At 37.9% G+C, this 24,515-nt stretch overlaps 1 protein-coding gene and 1 long non-coding RNA gene across 3 annotated transcripts in view; one reads left to right on the top strand and one right to left on the bottom strand.

Moving 5' to 3' along the window:
- The window catches only part of FAR2 (fatty acyl-CoA reductase 2), a 153,061-nt gene extending 132,998 nt beyond the window's left edge, over positions 1-20,063 (top strand). For both annotated transcript variants that reach the window (XM_040488530.1, XM_040488529.1), the window contains exons 5-12: positions 3,928-4,105; positions 5,435-5,479; positions 7,656-7,774; positions 8,631-8,698; positions 11,085-11,256; positions 15,181-15,310; positions 18,650-18,777; positions 19,616-20,063. In XM_040488530.1, coding sequence (XP_040344464.1) covers positions 3,928-4,105; positions 5,435-5,479; positions 7,656-7,774; positions 8,631-8,698; positions 11,085-11,256; positions 15,181-15,310; positions 18,650-18,777; positions 19,616-19,778 — 1,003 coding nt within the window. In that variant the 3' untranslated portion in view covers positions 19,779-20,063. The remainder of the gene's footprint in view (positions 1-3,927; positions 4,106-5,434; positions 5,480-7,655; positions 7,775-8,630; positions 8,699-11,084; positions 11,257-15,180; positions 15,311-18,649; positions 18,778-19,615) is intronic.
- Positions 14,982-18,656, bottom strand: LOC121038762 (uncharacterized). Its single transcript, XR_005794490.1, has 2 exons — positions 17,645-18,656; positions 14,982-15,346 (listed from the first exon to the last, which is right to left on the bottom strand). It is a non-coding gene; the product is annotated as an uncharacterized LOC121038762 (long non-coding RNA).
- Positions 20,064-24,515: the final 4,452 nt, after the last annotated feature.

The following is a 24,515-nucleotide window of genomic DNA, read 5'->3' as shown; positions in this document are numbered from 1 at the left end:
CACCATTGTCTTGCCCTGCTTGTTGTGTAAGAAACCTAGGAGGAAAGATGCACATTCCTCTTGCTCTTTCACTTGGTAAATACATCAGTCGTGAAATTACTGAGAGTAGGAGAAAGCTTCAATAAATCTCAAGCCCCGCAAAAGATAGTAATATTTAGAGGAAATTGTATGTACGTTGCTTTCTGAGAATCAATAGCCTTTTGCTTCTTTTGAAGCAAATTTAAGTAGATGTTTATCGGGGCGCCTGGGTGGTTCAGTCGGTTAAGTGTCCAACTTCGGCTCATCATGACCTCACAGTTTGTGAGTCCGAGCCCTGCGTGGGGCTCTGTGCTGACAGCTCAGAGCCTGGAGCCTGTTTCCGATTCTGTGTCTCTCTCTCTCTCTCTGCCCCTGCCCGGTTCTCACTCTGTCTCTCTCTCAAAAATAAACATTAGAAACAAAATTAAGTAGAAGTTTATCTATTTTTTAAAGTTTTTTTAAGTCTATTTACTTTGAGAAAGAGAGAGAGTGGGGGAGGAGCAGAAAGAGAGGGAGAGGAAGAGAATCCCATACAGGCTGTGCACTAGCAGCCTGGAGCCTGACAGGGCTCAAACTCATGAACTGCGAGATCGTGAAGTGAGCTGAAATCAAGAGTCGGATGCTCAACCTACTGAGCCAGCCAAGCAACCCAGCAATTTAAGTAGAAGTTTAGAATCTAGGCCCTATGGGTTCAAAACACCTTAGGTACACTGAAGAGCATTTGGTTAATTTTAGAAATGTACTTTTATTTATAGAGTGTCTTTTTTTCCCACGCTGTCTTATTTACTATTTTAAAAACAAATTGAGAACAACCTGCAGCAAATCAGACTTTGGTAAAAAAGAGTATGAACTGATTATATGTCCCCAAAAGGTTATCACACAATATATATATGTGTTTGTTACATCAGTGTCCGCTTTGAACTCAGGAAGTGCCTGGATGAGATAAGTGAGGGACTGTTTGGTTGTACTAGAAAAGGTATTTTGGGGGGCGCCTGGGTGGCTCAGTCGGTTGGGCGTCCAACTTCGGCTCAGGTCATGATCTCACAGCTTGTGGGTTCAAGCCCCACATCGGGCTCTGTGCTGACAGCTCAGAGCCTGGAGCGTGTTTCAGATGCTGTGTCTCCCTCCCTCTCTTCCTTTTCCCCACTCACGCTCTGTCTCTCTCTGTGTGAAAAATAAATAAACATTAAAAAAAAAATTAGAAAAGGTATTTTGGGGCGCCTGGGTGGCTCAGTCGTTTAAGCATCTGACTTCAGCTCAGGTCATGATCTCAGGGTTCATGAGTTCAAGCCCCGCGTCGGGCTCTCTGCTGTCGGTCAGCTCAGAGCCTGCTTCAGATCCTCTGTACCCCTAGCTCTCTGCCCCTCCCCCACTTATACAGTCTCGCGCTCTCTCTCTTCTAAGTAAACATTTAAAAAATACTTCAAAATTAAACAGAAAAGTTATTTTATTTTTTTAGGTTTATTTATATTGAGAGAGCGAGAAAGAGAGAACTAGCAGGGGAGGGGCAGAGAGAGAGAAAAAGAGGGAATCCCAAGCAGGCTCTGTACTGTCAGTCCAGAGGCTGGCACGAGGCTCCATCTCATGAACCGTGAGATCATGACCTGAGCCGGAATCAAGAGTCAGATGCTTAGCTGACTGAGGCACCCAGGCGCCCAAGAAAAGGTATTTCAAAACCAACTATTACCACTGTAGACACATGCTCCTTGGTTGTTGTCCCCAAAATCAACATGTCTTCGGTTTCTTGGCTCCTTTTATCAAATCGCTTTAAGTGCAGTTGCGAATATTCCTGTTCATTCTCATGATATCCCAAGAATTTAGAACAGATGAAATTATTGCCATTTTTCACAAGTAAAAAGATCGATACTATAGAATAGAAAATGATATTATGGAACACAGGTAGATCTATGACTAGTAGAGGGAGGCCATTTACAGGGCACTGCAACTTCTGCAGTTGTGTTCTTAGAAACCTACACAACCAGCACTTTCGCAGATAAGCTAACTCACCAAAGCCTCCAAGTATTACCCTTGCCGTGCACACTAACATCAGTGACAACAGCTGGTGCCAGCCATGTGACGTATAATCCTAGCTCATGGCCGGGTTCTGATTTTTTCATAGATTTTTTTCTTTACAACCTTCTTGAAATCAGGCTGTATTTCCTCCAACGCAGTTTTTGAAACCTCCGTATGTTTGCAGGTGAAACAAAAGGGTCTTAGGTCAGTTAACCCCCTGTTGACCATCAAATAAGATGAGGTAAAGGTAACATTAATATAAAATGGAGAGGTGCCTGCATCATCCCACAAGCTTTAGCCCAACCATCAGGTGGCTATATAATTGGAAAATCTTCTGGTTTTCTAAGTATTTGGAGTTGTTTTTATTCTGGGCACTTCTCGACCTTTGCCTATTCAATTTAAATCAAAAGGCATTTGAGTAACTAGCAAACACTCAGCACTAATAGCAGCAAAGCAGGGAAAACCAAAAACATTACAGACACTCCAATATCCAATGAGAGGTGTTAAAATTGAGAGTTGTTTTTCTGAAGTATTGGCATAAGCACATCTTAAATGCTCAATAATTTGTCATGGGAGCAAAGCGGTAACAGCTAAGATTTCCCTATAATCAAAATAGTATGACTGAGCTCAGTCCTTTAAGATAGGAATAAATGTACCAAACACATGGATTATAAAAATCACACTAGCATATTTAGGTAGCCTAATTTTTTTTAAGTGTACTTATTTTGAGAGAGAGCGACAGCAGGAGGGGCAGAGAGGGAGAGAGAGAGTCCCAACCAGCTCAGCCCAATGCGGGGCTCCATCTCACGACCCATCATAACCTGAGCCGATACCAAGAGTCGGATGCTTAACCTGCTGAGACACTCAGACACCCCTTAGGTAGCCTAATTTTTAAAACTGTATTATATCAAATGTTTAACCAAATAGACCTTCCAATTAAGAGAAACGTTAAATATTTAATTGATGATTTTATTGCTTTCTCTGAGAAGCACAGATAGACTTTGGGATTATCAAAATAGTTCTGACATCTTTAAAAAAGAGATTAGGTTGATATCATGGTAACTCAGTTATTCATGATACATGTCTTTCTGTAAGTACAGGTATTCAATAATCACTCTGTTAAAGTGGCTTCAGCGTACTATAATCACTCCACTTGACAGACTATTCATAGTTACTAGAGCACTTCAAAATTCATGCAAAATCTCTGGAAATAATTATCAAGCTATTACCATAGACTGCAAATAGAGCTCCAAAATGCATTTCATAGATTTGCTAAAACAATTGTAAGTCTGCCAAATGTAGTTGCTCTTATTTGTTAAGGCATTGAACAGAATTTTAAAAGCAAAAAGCTGAAGGTTGCAAGATCAGTGCACTCGGTGTTAATTGGACAACACTGAATGAGCGGGGCTGCCACGGAAGCACCCTGGATGCGAGCCTCTCAACTCTGTGAATACAGAACGTGCCATGCTCCTGGGGGGTGACTGGAGCTCACAAATGTGCTCCTGGATGTACTTGTGAACCGGTTGGAGAGGAAGTAATTGGTGATGATTAGAGATCAAACATAATAAAGCTGTAGATTGCATCGCTACTGAATTTATCGATCTGAGTGGGAGGAAGCAGGATTCAACTGATGGGATTGGGCTTAGCAGTGCAGAGCAAAGAGTTCATTCAGCGCACAGGATTTGGATACCCACTCAACTTGGGTATCCTGCAACTGTTCTGAATTCTAGAACTCAAGCGAGAAATGGAAAGTGTTGTTTGTGTCTCACCGGGTCTTGTTTTGGGGAACTTTTCTTTTTCTCTCTTTCTTTCTTCTTTCTTTTTCTTTTCTTTCTTTTTTTGGTTTATTGTCTAACACATGTTGCTAGAATTCTTTTGTACTCTGACTACCCTCAGGTGGTTAGATGATGCTATTATTGATGAGATCACACCCAAGCTGATTGGGGATCGGCCCAATACTTACACATACACCAAGGCCTTGGGAGAAATGGTGGTGCAACAAGAGAGTGGGAACCTAAACATTGCCATCATAAGGCCGTCCATTGTGGGAGCAACCTGGCAGGAGCCTTTCCCGGTAAGCCCACTCACCTGGATTCCAGATTCCTTGCTTTGCTTCCAAACCAGCATCCTTCTCACCCAATTACTTTCTGATGTTCTCTCCTCTCTCTCTCTCTCTCTATCATCTGCCTCTCTCTTCTCAGAATATGTAGCTGAGTGCAGCAAATCGAACATGAACCCATTGTACTAGGACAAAATTCCATGTTTGGTTCAGGATCTGTCCAGTATGATGCTCCTCTGGGAGCCTAGACTTGGCTGGAGATCTTAAATTCACTTCTTGTTAACCCTAGTGTGAAAATTCCATGGGAGATAGTTTTAGTTCTTGGCTTTCCCTCTATAGTTGAAATATACCAGAATGTTCTTGATGGCCAAACTGGTAGTATTACAACTGCCAGGGCAAATAAGAATCACAAAGTTCACAGAAGGTTCTCAGGGTAGGAATAATAATTTTTGTGTCTGTATACTGCAATATCCTTTTGAAAGTACACTAAATTATAGCATCTTTTTTGAAGCAATTTTGTGAAGCTTTAGGGCCCCCCAAATTTGAGCTGTACTACTTACTGACAATGGAGCCTTTTAAGTGGTCTCATCTATAAAACTGGGCTAATACTGTTTTAGTCCAATACTGGACCCACTTTGGAGAGTCAACCAAATGAGACAATGTATGAGGAGTGTTTGTTTAGTGTAGTGCCTGGTCCCTAGTAGAAGACTCAACAATCCCTTCATCTTCTCTTTTCTGTCTCCTCTCCTATTTTCCACACACACTTTGACTTTTACATATAAAGAAACAGACAGAATAAGGTCAACTGACTTGCTTTTAGGGCTTAGGAGACAAACTCAGAAAGACATTTTCCTCTAGCTGCTCCTGAACATATTCTCCCTGTTAACATCTCTAAGCAAGCTAATACAAGTGGAGTTTGGATGCTATGACTTCTCATTTTTGAGAAATAGATAATTCCTACAAATCATGTTTGATTTGTAGTGTTCCCCTGGAGAATTAAAATCAGGACTGAGGTGGAGAAAAATGATGGTTAATAAATGGATTGGCAGGTTATGATATTAAGACACGGTGCAATTTAGCCTGTAAGAGGTTATAAAACAATTTGAAATTCTCCATGACTCCTCCAGAATGCTGGCAGAATCTTAATTCTTGCACAAGTGCAGAAATATCCAGTGCTTTGCCACTGATCTTTGTTTCTGGTCTTAGAAAATCTGGCTTAGGCTGTTCTATCAGCCAGGGTCTCAGTGCTCTTTTTTGAAATTTATTAAGATCAGACTGCAGATGTTACAGATATATTATGATTTTCTGACATGTGTAACCAATAGAGATCTTTTTTTCTTTTAGGGTTGGGTTGATAACTTAAATGGACCTAGTGGACTCATTATTGCGGTATGTATAACACTGTAGAAACAACTACTTGAAATGTAGTGGAGGAATGGTAAGGAAATGCTTAGTGTTGCTTTGGCTTCATTGATCCAAAACCATAAATGTTACTTTATTATTATCGAAGCAACTTAATCTCAGTTTTGCTGATTGGAAAATAGAGGCAGGATGAAATTACTTCTATTGTTTGTAGATTTTATTATCAGGAAAACAGAGGTCCTGTGATATCAATTACGATTTAGGAGTTATTTTTGGAAAAATCTGAGCATCAAGGACCATGTCTGTATTTCCCTTTGATTACCACAAGATGGGAGTGTTTCCTCCTTTTTGCTCTTTATTAATAGCTTGAATTAGTACACCAAACTGGGGATGCAATAAACGTCACATTCCCAAAGATTAAATTTTTTATTATAATACACATATAAGAGTTTGTGTGTGGATAGAAATTTTACGTGTGTGTGTGTGTGTGTGTGTATATATATATATATACACATAATATGTATATACACATACATATATATATACACATAATATGTATGTGTATATATATATACATGTATATGTGTATATATGTGTGTATGTATATATATACATATATGTATGTATGTATATATATATATACATACATCAATAACTGGTGCTCAACAGATACAAGAAAGAGAACCACCCACTGGAGCAAATTTTTCACATGTAAAAATTGATGACTTTAGTAAATACTTTTCACCAATGATCCTCTCACAGACAAGTAGAAATGTCAGTGGTGCCTGTAAGTCATCATCAGTGGGTTTCTCCCTGCACTGAAGGCTGATGTGGTTGACATGAGCCGTGACCTAGTTCACAGTTCACGCTGAAACACTGTAAGACCAGAACCATTACTCTACTCTTTAGAACAATGAATAGGAATTCAATTCTCTCCCTGAATTTAAATCTTATTAGAAACCTCATGCTTCAGGTTATTTCTGTTCTTCTCAGAGCTAGGTCCAACGTGAACTAACATATAAGAGAGTGAATTGTGACTACCTGTCAAAGACAGGGACAGTGAACTTCCTTCTGATTTATTTTTCTAGCAGCCCCTCTCTTTTTGTTCTCTGTCTTCAATTCTCTCTTCTTTAAAGCTTAGTTGGGGTGAATATTTGGTAACTTAGAACATAATTATTTTAACATGACCCTAGAATGAGTTTCTTTATATTATTTATAAATGATATTTATTCCGATTTTCTAAATTTTTTAAAACTGATTTCTTACATCCAAAGGAAGGGGAATCAGTTACAAGAAAATAAAAATGAGGAACATAACAAAGTGCTAACCATTGCAAATCGATGCTAGAAATATGCAGGGTATCAATAACTTCATAAAATCAAGAAACATGACTATTTCTTAACTGACTTATTTGTTGGCATGACTTATTTATTAATGTTAATAATTCCCAATTCTTACATCTACATAAGATCAGTGATCTGTGAACTGAGATACTTAACACTTAACAAAAAGTGGTGGCCCTTTCCTAAGTAATAAAAAAGTTTTTGTGGAATGGTAGAACTTTATTAATTTTTTTAAAAAGTTTATTTATTTTGAGGAGGGGGAGAAGGGGCAGAGAGAGAGAGAGAGAGAGAGAGAGAGAGAGAGAATCCCAAACAGGCTCCACAGTGTCAGCACAGAGCCTGATGCAGGGCTCGAACTCACGAACCATGAGATCATGACTTGAGCCAAAAACCAAGAGTTGGATGCTTCACCAACTGAGCCACCCAGGTGCCCCTAATTTTTAAAAGTGTTTCTTAAACCTTTAGTGTCTACTACTGTTTGTAAGCTACTAGGCACTAGCAGAAAATGACATCATTTAAATGGTAAACTAGTAATAGTGGGAAATTTGGGAAACCTTAATTCTTAAAATATCTCATGGATTAATTATTAAATGTGAAAAAACTGTTGGTGTTTATTAACTAGATATACTAACCTCTCACAAATCTGAGGAACTCCATTCTCTAAAGGGACCTGAGGACTACTATGGAAATGCTGGCATTTGAGGCGAACTTGGCTGGGGGGTTGGGTAGGCTGAGAAAAGTCAGCCTTAGCACAGTAACCCAGTCAGCAGCGAGTCAGTGCTAACTGTTGTAACTAGCGGTATTAGTGTTAGCCCCAATTATTACTTAAAACCTATTTTATGTTCTTTTTTCCTGTGCAGGCCGGGAAAGGGTTTCTCCGGTCCATAAGAGCTACTCCGATGGCAGTGGCAGATTTAATTCCAGTTGATACAGTTGTCAATCTCACCTTGGCCGTAGGATGGTACACAGCAGTTCACAGGTGTGCATGCATAAGCCAGCTTGCAGAGCTTTGACAAGGAGGAGGGTGAATATGTTAGGCTTATTATATGCATTTGATTGCAGAAGACCCCAAATGTGAAAGAGGATTTGTTTTAATATTTTACAGAGTTTCAAATATGCCATCACGTATGCATGGAGGTGTTTTATAAATACTGATGTGTATTTTGATCATAAAGTAACAAACTCTTTAAATCCTTTAACCATAAAATTGATAACCAAAAAGAGTTTTTCCTTCTATTCGGTAATTTAAAATACAGCTTCCTTTTTCAAGGCAAAGGAGATAAAAGTGGGTGAAATGAGGGCATCTTTTATATTTTATAGAACTGCTCACTTCCTGATAAATGCCAAAATCTCAGATCACCATATGGGGGCTATTTCCTAGTACCAAAAAAAAAAAAAAAAAAGTTGTTTATATATTTGGCTTTGATAGTAAATGACAAACAATTAAAATTTTCTTATTTGAAGTCAGCCATTTAGATGTTTTTCAATCCAGCAGGGCTTAACTGGATTTAGGAGAAAACATAGCCTATATTTTGCCCAGTAACCATGTCCAGAAGTAAGGAATGTGACCTGCTTTCTCATTGTCATGGTACCTCCATTTGCTGCCTAAATACATCAACCTTTGTGAGCTCTCTGTGTGCACATGCATAAACACCCGTATTTCCCTAGTCTTCTTCCATTTTGCTTTTTTACCCAAAGAAGGAACAAAAGATGGAAGTGTTGCTTTCATTATGGAAACTACTGAAACAATCTTGTTTAAATGTTATTTTTCCTTATATTTTTTCCATTAGTCTTTCATTTAGTTGTATTTATTTAATTTTTATTTCATTTTTCAGACCTAAGTCAACATTAATCTACCACTGTACGTCTGGTAACTTCAATCCTTGTAACTGGGGCAAAATGGGTAAGTGTCTATAGAGATGTAACTACCTAGCTATTAGTGTCTGCCCTCACACTGTGAATGTCTACCACAGGGGTAGGGGGTGGGGATGGACAAAATGTGTTCTGGAGCTTGGAGTCAAATGGGAGAAAAAGGAAAAAAAATAAGCAAAAAAGATAAAATAATTAGAAATTATAAATGTGTAAGAGTTAACTAGAATGTACTATGGCACATCAAAGGGAGTCAGTGGAATATCTACATGATTGTAAGCAATAAGGGGTTCATTGGCTACAAAGATTTTAAAAATCAAGAAAACTGAGCAAAAGTCAGCAATGATAAGTAATGTCCATGATGAAATATTCCTGCTGGGGCAGCTGCTCCCATGTGCATATCCCTTGCCCCCTTGCTCCCTCACTGAGACTGTGAAATGATCAATGACCAAGTAGATTTAGAAAAGTTCAATACTACTAACTTTTGTTACTGAGTCAGCAATACTCTTCATTGATTTATACAGTGAGCCTTACATGTGACCTTGAAAGTATCTTGTTGAAGTAATTAATCCTGCATGTAAAAGAAAATTAGCTAACCAATCTTGTCCTCCTTTGTCAATTTAGGAGTTGTCTTACAAATATCTGAAACTTTTAGAACATCTAATTTTGTTTAGATACTAGATATAGAAAAAATCAAATGAACTTCATTTGTTAGAATCTGATTCCCAATTCAGAACACTCTGCTATGCTGTTGTTTGCAAAGTTGTTACTTCAGTAAAAATGAAATGATCTACTATCATCAAAGTTCTTCAGATCATATATCCAGTTCTTTAGATCATATATCTAAATAACTCTGAACATATTTGGAAATAAATCTCCTCTACGTCAGTAACAGAATTATGATATCACTTATAAAAGTGGCATTCGTAGAAGCAAACCAGATATCTTAGGCTCTTAAATAAAACATGGAAATTACATTTCTGAAATTTACGAGTCTTCCTCCGTGCTGAAACTTCTTATCTCTGTTTTATCAAATTATACAATATCACAGTTGAAAGCAATCTTAAAAATAATCTAGTGGCCTTGCTTTATTTTACATATGCGGCCCCGGGAGAATAAAAGATCTATTCAAATTCATATGGAGGCTGGTACCCAAAATAGAAGTAGAAGATGCGTCTCTTGACTCTCCCCAGTGGTCAGTAACCACTTCACTAGTGATTCTTAAAAGTGATTATGACTCCCTCTGGGAGGAGAAGAGTCCAGATTCCTGGGCCAGATATTTCTTGAGAATCTTTTCTGTGTAAGGTATATATATTTTATATAGATTTCCAGGTAATCTTGTTTGAGGAGGACAATAGTCATATCACCATAAGAATTGGTATCATTATAATTGAAAAATGAACTTAGGCATAGCCTTTGAAAATTTTACATACATAAAATAAATACTGAATTTGAATTAGTTTCTTTTTTAAATAATTATTTTACAACTGTACATTAAAAGTTTTTTAACTAGGTTTTATCTACATAACAATGTAAAAAATTGTGAAAAAAAGTCTGGAGACAAGAGTGGACGATTGAGTCTGGATATTCCTAGAGAAGCAGAAATATCCAAGAAGTAAAAGACTGGTATTTAAAGTGAACCAATATAAGGGAATCCTGCCTTGATATTCTCTATTTTACTTAAACTTTATGAAGCTTTAAGTAACCCTTTATAGGGGCGCCTGGGTGTCTCAGGTGTCTCAGTCGGTTAAGCGTCCGACTTTGGCTCAGGTCATGATCTCGCGGTTCGTGAGTTTGTGCCCCGCGTTGGGCTCTGTGCTGACAGCTCAGAGCCTGGAGCCTGCTCCGGATTCTGTGTCTCTCTCTCTGCCCCTCCCTCACTTGCTCGCTTGCTCTCTCTCAAAAATAAACATGAAAAATTTTTTTCTAAAAGGTAACCCTTTTTAAAGGTTTAAGTAAAATGTGAAGAAACTTTCCTGATGGTTCTGCAAGTAACAATCCAGCCTAGGAAATAAAGCCTTCAGGTTCTGTCTTGGGGCTTTCAGAATAGACTAGATATCCTTGGAACCAATGATGGATTTAAGTTTTTCTGAACAGTTCTTCACTGTATTGACTAGAACTATTATTTCCCCAAGAAGTTGCTTTTAGTGTAAGGTTTCAAGAAAAGGACCCACTTTGTAACCCATTCTCATTGTTGCTTTTAGTGTAAGGTTTCAAGAAAAGGACCCACTTTGTAACCCATTCTCATTGTTTGATTTTTGCAGGTGACCTCTTGCCTGGCATAAATAACCTTAATACTGTCTCAGATTGATTCTTGACTCTACACAGCAAATCATTAGTCTTTATCATTTTGACCCATTGCAACCTCAACTACAGTGGGCTTATATGTGCCTGGACTTAGTGCTCTATTTTTTCCGCAGGATTCCAAGTCTTGGCAACCTTTGAAAAAGTCCCATTTGAGAGAGCTTTTAGGAGGCCGAATGCGGACTTCACAACCAATACCATCACAAGCCAGTACTGGAATGCAGTCAGCCACCGAGCCCCTGCCATCATCTACGACTTCTATCTACGGCTCACAGGAAGGAAGCCCAGGTAAGAAGCTGAAGTCAGTTGCTTTAAGAGTGTTGCCGCATGGAAGGTTAGGATCCTAAAGTCCTTAGCCCTCCTTTCATCTGGGGATCAAAAGTGATAACTAAATCATACACACACACACACACACGTATGTATATATTTGGGGACAAAACCAAAGCAGTAGTAGTGAGAAGCCCCAGAGGGACTCCTACTTTAAAAATCCTCTATCATAATAATGGAAGTTCAATATTGAAGAACTTGGTGAATTCAGCAAGTAATCATCCACCAAAAGGAAAGCAACTGAGACTCTAAGTCTGGGGTTTTCTAAATTGTTAGGTAATATTAAAATAATGATAACAGCCTCACTTACACACACACACACACACACACACACACACACACACACACATGGAATGGTGTGGGATGATCTCATTTTCATTCTCACAACCCAGAGAGGGTATTCTCGGTATGCCAGTTTTACAAATAGGATGTAGAAGCTGCGGGGAAGAATTTAAAGTAGACTCCAAGTGAGAGAATAAAGATCTGGAGAAACCTGAACCAGATTTACTGCCACCTAGAGGTGAGTAAAGAAATAAAGGGAACAAGGTAGAATGAAATGTGTGGATGCTGAGGCAGCTGTGTCACCATCTAGCTGTGACATAGGACGTATCCCTTTCTCTCACTTAAATTCTGTGTCTTGAATATTGTCTCTCAAGAGTCATAATTATAAGTACCAAAGGCAATTGCTGCAAGCAAGAATCAGGAGCATGAATAGCATTGCCTTCTGTTCTAGTCTCTCTACAGGAGGAAGCCTCTCTCAGCGTGTTGAATTTCCATCCTTCTTAGCAGTGCAAATGACTAAAACTTAGGCAAGGTCACTTTTATCCAAATTTTCAGAGACCCAATTTAGAGCTGATAACTCAATAATCATCAGCTTTTTCTTGAGCAAGGTGAAAAGGAGACATTGTGGCTATGGAGAAAATATTTGCATAGGGCTTTTTTTTATTAGTTATTTTGAGAGAGAGCACACACGCATGTGAGCAGGGAAGGGGCAAAGAGCAAGAATTCCAAGCAGCCTCCGTGCTGTCAGCATGGAGCCTGACATGGGGCTTGAACTCACCAACCTTAGGATCATGATCTGAGCCAAAATCAAGATCGGGTGCTTAACCGACTGAGCCACCCAAGCACCCCATGTACGGGGCTTATTAAATAAAGATGGGAAAAGAAGAAAAACCTATTGTAGGCAGAAATGCTAAAGATTTTAACACAGATCAGGGTTGAAAGAAGACCTGCAGAAAGAGCAAAGTTTCATAAGCAGAAAAGAGAAACAGGAGAAAGGGACCTAATAAAAATCTTTATGAATTTTGTTTGTGAGAAATTAAACTAATATTTGTGGGAAATGGGTAGGTTTGTTTGGTCACAGGTATTTTAGGAAATAATCTTTATGGCAGAAAATGCCAGAACCCTTCAAGACCCTTTCCCTTCCCAGGTGTGTGTGTGTATAATCTTTTACGCACTTACAACCATATATAGACATGCATAAATATAGTTTTGCATTGAGGGGTGTGTGTGTATGCAAATCAGGCCTGCAAATTTTCTAACTTTTTTCACTAATGGCCCATGAAAATCAAAGTCATTCTGCCTACTGGTGTCCTTTTAACTCTTCTAAACAATGCGGTCATGAGTATCAGTGCACACGCATTTTTTTAGAACATGCCACTGGGTCTGGGGAGGAAGCTGAGGAGTGTGATTGCTGGATTGGAGGAGGTCTCTGAGTTTTGTGACTACTGCCAGGCTGCCCTAAAGGAAGGCTCTGTCAGTTTGACAATTGGCACTATCACATCAGCACATGAGGGTAAAAATTTGTTTTTTCTTACCCTCATCACTACTTTGCCAAAAATCAATCTTTTGAATCGTCAAACTAATGATAATGATTGGCATCTCTTTGTTCCTTTGATTTGCAGTTCCGATTGCTGGAGGGGCTGGGCTTTTCTGTGGTCATTGGGCATTCAGTATTTCTCCTGAGTTGTCTGCCTCTGTTTCTCACCTGTTTTTCTTAGGTTGTCCTTATTAATTTACAGAAACACCTATGTATGTGTGTAAACTTATATTTAATATATTTTTCCCAAGTCACTTTCTTATCTCATACCTTCGATTATTAAACTTTTTCTAATACAAGGGAACTACATATAGTGTAGGTCTTAATAGCATGGAGTTCAAAGTATAACTTGCAAAGTATATATAATTTAAATACTGGCTTCACCAAATTAGCCATATGAGTCCTATCTCTAATACTTAACTGCCTCACCTATAAAAAGGGACAGTTAACATACTTATACTATTTATATAAGAGGGCACAGCATATAGCAATCACTATTATTACTAAAGAAGTTTCAGATTTTTACATGAATCACTCTTTTCCTTTATGGCTTTCACATTTTATGTGTTACGAAGACCTTCTCTACCTAAAAGTAAGAAATGTATTCTTTCTTTAAAAAAATTATGCTGATATAGTTCTGTACATAGGATATCATTGTACAAGGATCATTTTCAAAAATTAAATTTATTAAAATCACATCAATTCCATCAGAATTGTAGAATGGATAAAGATGGTCATGATTTGGTCTGCTATAGCAGAATATCATAGACTGGGAGGCTTACAAGTAAGTTTATTTCTCACAGTTCTGGAGACTGGGCAGTGTAAGATCAAGATGCTACTGGACTCAGCATCTGCTGAGGGCCTGCTTCCTGGTTCCTAGACAGCCATCTCTCTCTCTCGTGTCCTCACTAGCTGGAAAGTCCGAGGGAGAGAGAGAGGCACTAATCACCTCCCCAAGTCTTCTCCTCCAAATACTATCACATTGGTGGGAATAGGTTTAAATATATGAATTCGGGGAGGAGGGGCATACAAATAGTCTATAGCAAAAATGTTAGATAATAGCTAAATGGAAGGCTACTGTAATGCTTGTACCAGGGAATAATGAGTCTACCCTCTGCCTAAGAATTTCCCATGATACAATGAGAGAAGTCCCTGATAAGTCATTAGGATCTGACCAGAAACAAGACCAAATTCCCAAAACAGTGTAAGTCATTACTGGGTCAACTACAGTAATCACTATTGGCAAAACTGGCCTAAGAGAAATGTTCTACAGGCCAAAGTGATCTGTAGCCAGAAGATCTAGGTTTAAGCGGTAGCTGTGTGAACTTTAAGCTGTTAACCCTTTGTAAGATTAAGGAAGATAAATAATAATAGATCTTTACTCCCTCACAGATTCCTACTGTGAGGATCAAATAAGATCACATCTGAAAGTTTTCGATAAATTATTGTAAAGTTGAGAAGTTCACACAGCAGAGCTGGTCCAAGTCCTGACCACAGGACTGGAAGATGTGGGCCATCTGAAGTCATGGGACAGAGTGGTGAGATCATAAAAGCATAAGCTTTTTGAGGGTGGTCAAAACTGGGTTTCAATTTTGCCTTTGACACTTATTATTATCATGGCCACTTCATCTGTCTTAAGCTCCTTCTACCCACTCATAAAATGCACATAAATACCTACCTGACAGATATGAGAATTAGCTGAGGTAGTTTTTTCAAAGTATCAGCACTGTGCCACACAGTAGGTGATCACCTAGTTATTTTCCAATATCTGGCTCAGCTTTTAAAATATCTGCCACTTTTGAGAAAGAGAAGATAGTAAAGAGGAAGAGGAGGAGGTTGTTTGTATTAAAATGCCTAATAGACTCCATTAGTTTCATCCCCTTCCTTTATTCAACGGAGATAATGTGGAAAGAGAAAAAAAGAATCTGTTTTAATGAAGAAATGGGGGCAAGAGGGAAATTCTTCCTCTTTTCTCAAAAAATAATGTGTCCTACATCCTATAGAGTAGCATGGAAGCAGCCATCTGTGGTGTGCTGATTTTTGCTTCTACCTGATTTTTACCTCAGGATGACAAAGCTCATGAATCGGCTGCTAAGAACAGTGTCCATGCTGGAGTATTTTGTCAACCGGAGTTGGGAATGGAGCACATACAATACGGAAATGCTGATGTCTGAGCTGAGTCCTGAAGACCAGAGAGTGAGTAGAGTCCTGACAACCATTTGACCTGGAAAGCTGATGGATGAAGAAGTTTTAGTTACATACACAGAATTCTTTTTTGTCTTTTCTGGTCTTCCTTCCTTCCCTTTCCTCCCTCCCTTCTTTCTCTCCCTCCCTTTTTTTTTTTTTTTTTTTTTTTTTGGCTAAGAAAATCCATCAGTATTATTGACACAATGCAGGAAATAAGTTAATGTAGGTAAGAGTCCTGGGTTCTCGACTTTGATTAGATCCTCCTGCTATCGAAATGCAGTCACATTTCACATATTTCGCTTCCATTCCTGTTCACCCTTGGTTTGTCCTCAGCAAATCCTCAGTACCTCTGTATTTTCCCTAAACCCACAGCATAGGACTTCAATGAAAAATCACAATTTCATTGCTCATAAACTCACCCACTGCTCTTGTTAAATCAAGATCATTCTGCATCTCCAAAGCTACAGTTCTTTCCTTCCTTTTTATTATTTTTAAGGTTTATTTTTTAATTTTTAATGTTTATTTTTGAGGGAGAGACAGAGTGCAAGTAGAGGTGGGGAAGAGAGAGAGAGGGAGACACAGAATCCAAAGCAGGCTCTAGGCTCTGAGCTGTTAGCACAGAGCCTGACATGGGACTTGAACCCACGAGCCATGAGATCATGACCTGAGCTGAAGTCTGATGCTTAACTGACTGAGCCACCCAGGGGCCTCTATTTATTTTTCAGAGAGTGTGTGCAAGCAGGGGAGGGACAGAGAGAGAAGGGGGAAGAGAGAACCCCAAGCAGGCGCCACACTGCCAGTGCAGAGCCTGACACAGGGCTCAATCCCGCGAACCTCAAGATCATGACCTGAGCCAAAATCAAGAGTTGGACACTTAGCTGACTGAGCCACCCAGGCATCCCTCTTTCCTACTTTTTAAAGCTAACCCCAACTCTTATGTGCATCCCACTAAGACCTCCCGCCATCAGTACTGGCTTCTCTCTAGTACATGTACAGCACATATAGCCTCTATCCCTATAATGATCTTTGATAATTCAGATTTTCATTCCTCAAGACAGGCCTTCACATTAATTGCTTAATAGCCATGCCATTTATTTTCTTTACATTAGCTTCTTGGCAGTTATAAATGTTAACTCTTGAAATCTTTGTATATTCTGAAATTCACAAGTATAGAAATCTTGTGTACTTTATACGTTTCCAGTTTGTTTTTTCCTCAGAGAGTCATGTGTTCCCTGAGCATATCCTGAGTTGTTTTCACTCTCTTGGTTGACACTATCTACTAAAACTTTCTGGGGTACCTGGGTGGCTCAGTCAGTTAAACGTCCGACTCTTGGTTTTGGCTCAAGTCATGATCTCACGGTTTGTGAGTTTGAGCCCTGCATCGGGCTCTGCACTGTCAGTGGGATTCTCTCTCTCTGCCCCTATGCTGTTTATGCTTGCTCACTCACTTGCTGTCTCTCAAAATAAATAAAAGTTTTTTTAATTAAAAAATTTTTTAAAGAAAAAAGCATTTCTCGATTTATCTAGTACTTGACAGCAGGCAGAAGAGACCACATCACACTGAGAAGGAAATGCGAGGCTACTGCCAGCCTCACATGCCAGCTATGGGCTTTACTCCTACATACCAGCCTCAGAGTATAATTCAAATCCAAGCCCTAGAATTACTTCGGGCCATGGAACCTAAGGGTTACTTAAAGTCAAACACCATAAATGTTAAATACACCAGGTGAGATTTAGAGGGATACTTTAACTGACATCATTGCAGAGCATCTCTAAAACTGACATGAAATAGAGCTATTTTCAGAAATATTTACATCCCTTGTATAAACAAAATTATTCTAAGTACTTGTTTGAAATGCATGGATAATGATCAAACTATGTCGTTTAAAAAAAAACTATTGTAAATTGTTTTTAAAATTAGCTATAGGTTTTATGTACAGTTATCTTTATTGCATTTTTCCCATGTAATTTATCCCTCTAATTCAAAAGGTAGCTTAGAGCTTCATTTTTTGACATTTTACTATTTTAACCTAAAATAACCAAAAATTTTTTTGAAAATGAAAAGAATCAAATGTGCTATGGATTTAACATACACTTTCAAAATAGCAAAGGTAACAGTCCTGAATAATTGCGTATAATTGCCAAACTCTGGCTTAGAATCGGCTTAGAATTCAGTTTGATTTGCCATATGGAATGAGGATTCCAAACAAGGACGTTACTGAAATCTAACTTAGAAATGTGAACTGGTATAAAAATAAAAGCCTCTCTTTATATAAATGAGTAAGTAATATTTAGTGATACTATAGTAAATAAACATATCCAAACAAAGTGATGCAGAATTACCTTTGAAAAGCATTTCAGTTGTTGGACAAGTCTATGAAGCTCTCTGGAACTCAATCATCTCATCTGCTCTTTGTTAATACTCCGTATTATTTGAGATAACTTGCAATAAACATATATATCATATAATGTTTAATAAATTATATATAAATGTAAAATATCATGTATTATATATAATCTATAATAAAAGAAAATAGAAATAAAACACCAAACTAGGGAAAATATGCATTAAAATATGAAGTCAAAGAGAAGAATGAAAAAATAGGATGTCCATATGTAGTCTACAAGATCTTACTAAGTCACTGCAGTTAAGCAGAGAATCTGTTTTTGAGCTTTTTGGTGGCAAAGTGAAAGGCAAAATATAGTTTCATGGTATTCTGTATCCAAGAGGAGAAAATACACTATGGTTCCAAGAGAAACACTTAACTCTTACCGCTTAACTCTAAAAGAAATGTTTTTGAAGGGCTTCATTTAACAGCACACATAGTAGATAACATCTCTAAAGCAAATACAGAATATAATTTCTGCTAAACTATTCTTTAAGAGTTTGCTTATTCAGTTTACCTTAATCTGCATAATGAAATGGTGATATTGCAGGAAAGGAGGGTAGGCCAAGGAAACAACACCAAAATTTAAAGAATGGAAAAAAGGAGAAGCACAGTTTGTTTTGCTCCCTACCCATCACTTTTAAAAATAATTAATCCCAATTTACTTGAAATGAAATTAGCTTTCACCAGCTAATGCCAGTTCCTTTAAATTTCCCTCCCAAGACTTCTTAAATGCCAAATATTTGTGCTTGATCGGTGTCTGAATGTTTCTGTGTAAATGATAATCCATTTTGTCAGTGCCTTGGAAATAACTGTTCAAATAATCTCCTTTGAAGGGGTCCCACCCAAGTCTCCCAAACTGAATTTCACTCATTTATGTAAAAGAAATTTTTCAAAGGGACAAAGTGATGGTCTCCACCAGTGCAATTCTAGCAATCCATAATGTCTTCTTGCCTTTCAGGTATTCAACTTTGATGTGCGCCAGTTGAACTGGTTGGAATACATTGAAAATTATGTTTTAGGAGTTAAGAAGTACTTACTGAAAGAGGATATGGCTGGGATCCCAGAAGCAAAACAACATTTGAGAAGGTAAGCCTAATCAGTTAATATTTATTGAGCACTTCTCCTATGTATCTGATTTTATACCAGACATGAAATTGGAGCAGGGGAGGAGAAGAATTAACATTTTTCAAGCATTTACTACATTATAGATCCTTCCTTGTATACTATGCCCTCATAATACAGTTTTGCTTAGACTTCACCACACCCCTATGAGGGGGTATTTTGTTATCCCCCCACCCCTGCTTTTTTTTTTTTCTATCAAAGATATATTTAGGCTCAAAGAAGGTAAATGACTTGTTTGTGGTAACACATGGGAAATACAGGATCCAGATTTGAACCCGTTTCTCTTTTTCTTCTACCCCATCCCATCATAATGGGATATTAAGAATACACCCAACAAGCAGGAAATTTGTACTGTTTAACTCACTCAACCACTCTTCATGTCCTTAAACTGCCTCAAGTTTCTTTCAGTCATTATTCCATAAAGGACAATCAACTACAGCAGTCTGATATAATTCTGGTAGAAACAAAGGGCTGTTCATGCAGAGATTATAAGGATGGAAAGGTAAATTGTAACGGAAGAGGAACCTTAAATAGCAGGCTAAGAACTTGAGAACTTACCTTCTAATGAACAAGAACCAGTGAAGATTTGTGATATGGTAATATGATCAAAGTATAATTATGGAAAGGCAATCATTCAGAAGGCATGTTGTGGAAATAGATAAAAAAATCAAAATGTCATAAGGTCATGTCACATACCTGGGAGCACCTAACGAGCCAGAAAATGACATTTATGCTTCAGATAGCACAGATAGGTATTTGATGCTTGCTGTTTTAACTTTGGTTATGTATTTCTGTTCCCCAGGCTCCGAAATATTCACTACCTCTTTAATACTGCCCTCTTCCTCATTGCCTGGCGCCTTCTCATCGCACGATCTCAGATGGCTCGGAATGTCTGGTTCTTCATTGTGAGCTTCTGTTATAAATTCCTCTCCTACTTTAGGGCATCCAGCACACTTAAGGTCTAAGAACATTCAGCAATCTCCTTTTATCTGGAATCTCCTGGATACCTCCAAAACAGCAAACTGTGGTTCTTAAGATTAGGAAGTAACAAAGAATATGCCCAAGCTCATTAACTGTCAAACGTCTTGTCATGTATTCATCCTTATTTCTTCCCTATGTATTGTTTTTATTTAAGTGAGAAAAGGAAAGTCATATCTTAGCCTACAATCATACATATCTTAGGAAAATTTATTTCCAGATTGCCTCCTAACACTCTATGCCCTTGAACATAAAACACCAAAGTACATCTGTCTGTTGGTATTTAGGTTTTTTTTTTTTTCTTGAGAGGACTAATTTTGACTAAATGAACATGGAATAACATACAACAGAAGCTGAAATATGCTAAAGAAAGACAGTTCTAACCTTGGAACCATTCCAGGGGTACCCAGTAGAAAAGTTTAAAATCAAGATTAAGGGACACCTGGGTGGCTCAGTTGGTTAAGTGTCTGACTCTTGATTTTGGCTCAGGTCATGATGTCAGGGTTTGTGGGCTCGAGCCCCATATTTTGCCCCGCACTGACAGCGTGGAGCCTGCTTGAGATTCTCTTCCTCTCTCTCTGCCTCTTCTCCGCACACACACACACACACACGCGCGTGCATGTGCTTTCACAAAAATTAACATTAAAAAAGATCAAGTAGAAGAATGATCTCTGCATCCTCAGATACACCATAAAAGAAATAATCCTCCACTGAAATCTCAGCCTCTTTTTGTGTGTTATACCATGGAGACCTGAGTGAAGGCTGAGAGAATTAGAAAAGTGGGCTCACATTTGGCATTTCCCTCAACTATACTTCTGAAATCTAAAAAACAAAAAATAAAACAAGAGGTTTAAGTAATTATGTACAGAATGAGGGCTCAAGTGTATTTGCACTAGGACTACTTACTATGCTTGTAAAAATTAGTTCTTATAATTTCAATCTGACAACTATTATTTCTAAATCTTTTCAATTACCCATTTTCCTGATGACCTTCTCTCAAGAGTTTCCTTCTCTTTTATTGAAGTCACCAAACCCCTTATATTTAAGCTTATTTTGCTCAGGCCTCAGTGACTAATGGGAGGAAGGTACTAGGCTAGAATCCTAAAAAAACCAGTCCCTGGATCTTTGCCAATGAGAAAGCAAAACTCCAAATACAAGTGTAAATGCTAGTTTTAGTTTTTTGTATAGTGGGAAAATTACTCCTCTGTGATCATCAGGACTTACTAGTATCTTGATCATCCCAAGTGGACAACGTTAACTGTACAATGTACAGCAGAAGATGATAGACTTCACTAAGTGACTTTACGTTTAGAGAATAGGTGTTGTTTTGTTTAAAAATGTTTTATGTATACTATCAATGAATTAATAGTTTTTGTTCCCAAATTCCTATATTAATAATATAGCTGTTATCCTGACTTTCATCTTATTTGATATCAGTGCATGCTGGATTGCAGCATTTCATGTTAAAAACATGAAATATTATTATATAGCATTTGGGGCCTAAGCAATTAAAAATAATCATAACTACTGGCAAATGACACAAGCATAAAATGGTAACAATGGCAGTTACTTATATTTATGCTCTCTGGAATGATATGTAATACTCAGAAAGCACATTCACGTAGTTAAGTGCACAGGGCTTGAAGGCAGCTTCTAGCCTGGTATTACTTGAGATTTTTCTGAACACCATAAAGGGCATTTGGGGGGGAACTGTTCTGGGCAGGGTCTTTTCCAATCTCATCTAAGGTCTGGGAACTTCTTTCCAGGGCATACAACCCAGCTCTGAAACAAAGCACTTGGTGATTTTTAGTTTGAGATGTCTATATGATACTTCTGAGTTACATTGATTAAGATACAAACTATAGATATAATAAAAATGAAATCAAGATATAAATTCAATGAGGTTGGATAAAACATAATTATTCTAAGAATTTACTACCTTTTGATTTTTGTTTTCACTAATTCCATAAATTCCACTAATCCAGTATTCATTTTGATTTTTGATTAAATGAAAGTTTGAATTAAAAATGTTTTCCTCTTCTAGTGTTGTATCTTTAACTGCTGACTACTACAGATCTCCTCCCTCCCCTGAGAAAAAGATATAATCTTCCAAAGAAGATTACCAGATGAATATAAATTAACACATAGATACATAATGCTTCACTTTTTTCTGACACCATTAATAAGGTTACATTTACATGCTGGAAGCATCTTTTATCTGTGGCATTAAAGAAATCACATGTCTAAGCAGTCAAAATAGGTATCTGTATGAAAGAAAATCCCTAATTATTTTATATCAAGACCAACTGACAATTATTTGAATGTCTAATACATACAATGCAATGAGAAAGAGCCTTCTACTTTTGGGGAGGGGACAGATAGTAACTACAAAGGAGAGGCATCTACATTAAAAAAGTTTTGGTAATTCCTGTATTCTGTAGCCACAACATACCTGATACAGTAATGAATATTTCAGAGTTTAAGACAGTCCCCACCTAAAGAAATTAATACTGAAAAAGCCTGAGGCAGATGGACATACAACTCCAAAAAACATTTCTTACAATTTTACACTAACTCGACACCATCATGTCCAGTCAACATCTCATTCAAATAGCTGATTTAGAATCTGAGAGTAAACAGACGGATCTGAGAAGGGACTAATCCCCAAATAGTGTGTTCTGTTATCTCACAATGAATGTAACAAAGTAGGTCAGCCTAAAGTTTCCAAAAACATCAGTAAGTTTCAAAGCTCACAAAAATTACATGTAAATTCCCACGTCTATTTTTCTAGAAGTATGAATCTAACAATTATGTTCTGGAAACATGGACAACTATCTGTAGTAAAAAGGAATGGTTGTCCCATATGCTCACATAGAGAGGTAAGGAAAAATGCTCACTGCTTACTTTGTAAAAACATATTTTTTTAATTTACCCAAAATAAAACTAGAAATTGCTGATTTTCCTATGTAACTGGCTTGAGAGGCAGTAGTGAAGATACAGTTATGGCAAAGGACACTTAATTGAAATTGAGTTTTAACAGCTAGAAACAGTTCTGATACACAAGTAAAAAGTTTAGGTGTGGCCTTACTTTACTTGAATTACTGATCCTAATCTGGAACTGTGACTAAGTAGGGAAACATGAGGCTGATCAACTGTGTCAATTTTACTCTAAAGAAACTAAAGATAAGTCTAGTATGTCTAGTATAAGAAATCATCAAACTGATTTGCATAACTGCTTGAAAACAGAAATGAACTTACAAAGTATCTTTTAGTTACATCAAGTGGTATCTTTTAGTTACATCAAGTGTCGCTGAAGGTCTCCTTCAGTACACGTTGCTTTCATCAAGCTATACTTTTCCCCACACCCACTCAGTTTTACCTTAAAATTATTACACAAAATCGCATAAATGAGTTATGATATTTGGAAGAGTTGTTCATCTATTTCCTTCTGATAAACATCCAATACAATTTGGAGTTGCTAAGACAAAACTATTTAAATATCTCACCGATTATTGTCAACTTTGTTGACAGTTTTATAGACTTGAGTCAACTGCTCAATTTGCATCACTCATTCACTTTTTAATATGAAAATACAAAAGAAATTCAATCTCATACAGTAATTTAGCTCCATCTGGAGCAAAAGCAAATGTAACAGACTGATATCTAGGATTGCCACAGTCTTCCTATGAGGGAAAAGGAGCTTAAATATGAAAAACTGAGGCCTATTTGGGGATACATGATTGTAAAAGGACAAAGAAATTGTTTTATGTTTGTCATTTTAGTTAGAGTCCGCACGTTCAGGATTGATACACTAAATGAGTCGTGTGTGTTTTTTCTCTTAACACCAAAAAAACCCACAGGAAAACCAAAAAATCTAAGGCAGTTTCCTAAACTTAAGATAATGCAAGGTGATTTCATCACTAAAAAATTATTTCAAAGGGGGGGGGGGGAACAACAGTAAGGAAATACTTGGATATTAATCCTGGCATCATACCATAAGGTAGTGAACAAATGGTGATCTAATTTGGATAGTGCTATCTACTTTGTCTCGCAGAAGGTTTGCAATCGAGCTCCAAGCACAAGGGGAGGGACTTAAGTACTAGACTAAAGGGCATGACAGTTTAAAGGTCCTCCGGCTCAGACTTAATTTTTATTAATCAAAAATACGCATCTTGAACTCAAGTTCAAGACTCAAAGTTCTAAATTTTGAAACAGGTTGCATACAAATTTACTTTCTGGTACTCAAATTACTAACCCAGGACATAAAAAGACAGGATGCATAATACAGCCCTACTTCTACCATTAAAAAATTAGATCTTAAGTCATTCCTTTAAGAATTCCAGTCCAGGGGCGCCTGGGTGGCGCAGTCGGTTAAGCGTCCGACTTCAGCCAGGTCACGATCTCGCGGTCCGTGAGTTCGAGCCCCGCGTCAGGTTCTGGGCTGATGGCTCGGAGCCTGGAGCCTGTTTCCGATTCTGTGTCTCCCTCTCTCTCTGCCCCTCCCCCGTTCATGCTCTGTCTCTCTCTGTCCCAAAAATAAATAAACGTTGAAAAAAAATTTTTTTAAAAAAATAATAAAAATAAAAATTAAAAAAAAAGAATTCCAGTCCAGGGGCGCCTGGGTGGCGCAGTCGGTTAAGCGTCCGACTTCAGCCAGGTCACGATCTCGCGGTCCGGGAGTTCGAGCCCCGCGTCGGGCTCTGGGCTGATGGCTCGGAGCCTGG

Source organism: Herpailurus yagouaroundi, unplaced genomic scaffold (genome assembly GCF_014898765.1).
Source record: "Herpailurus yagouaroundi ecotype Mexico unplaced genomic scaffold, PumYag 166, whole genome shotgun sequence".
Taxonomy (NCBI): Eukaryota; Metazoa; Chordata; class Mammalia; order Carnivora; family Felidae; genus Herpailurus; species Herpailurus yagouaroundi.
Note: the sequence above shows the minus strand (reverse complement) of the source record. Positions and strands in the feature narration are given on the sequence as shown.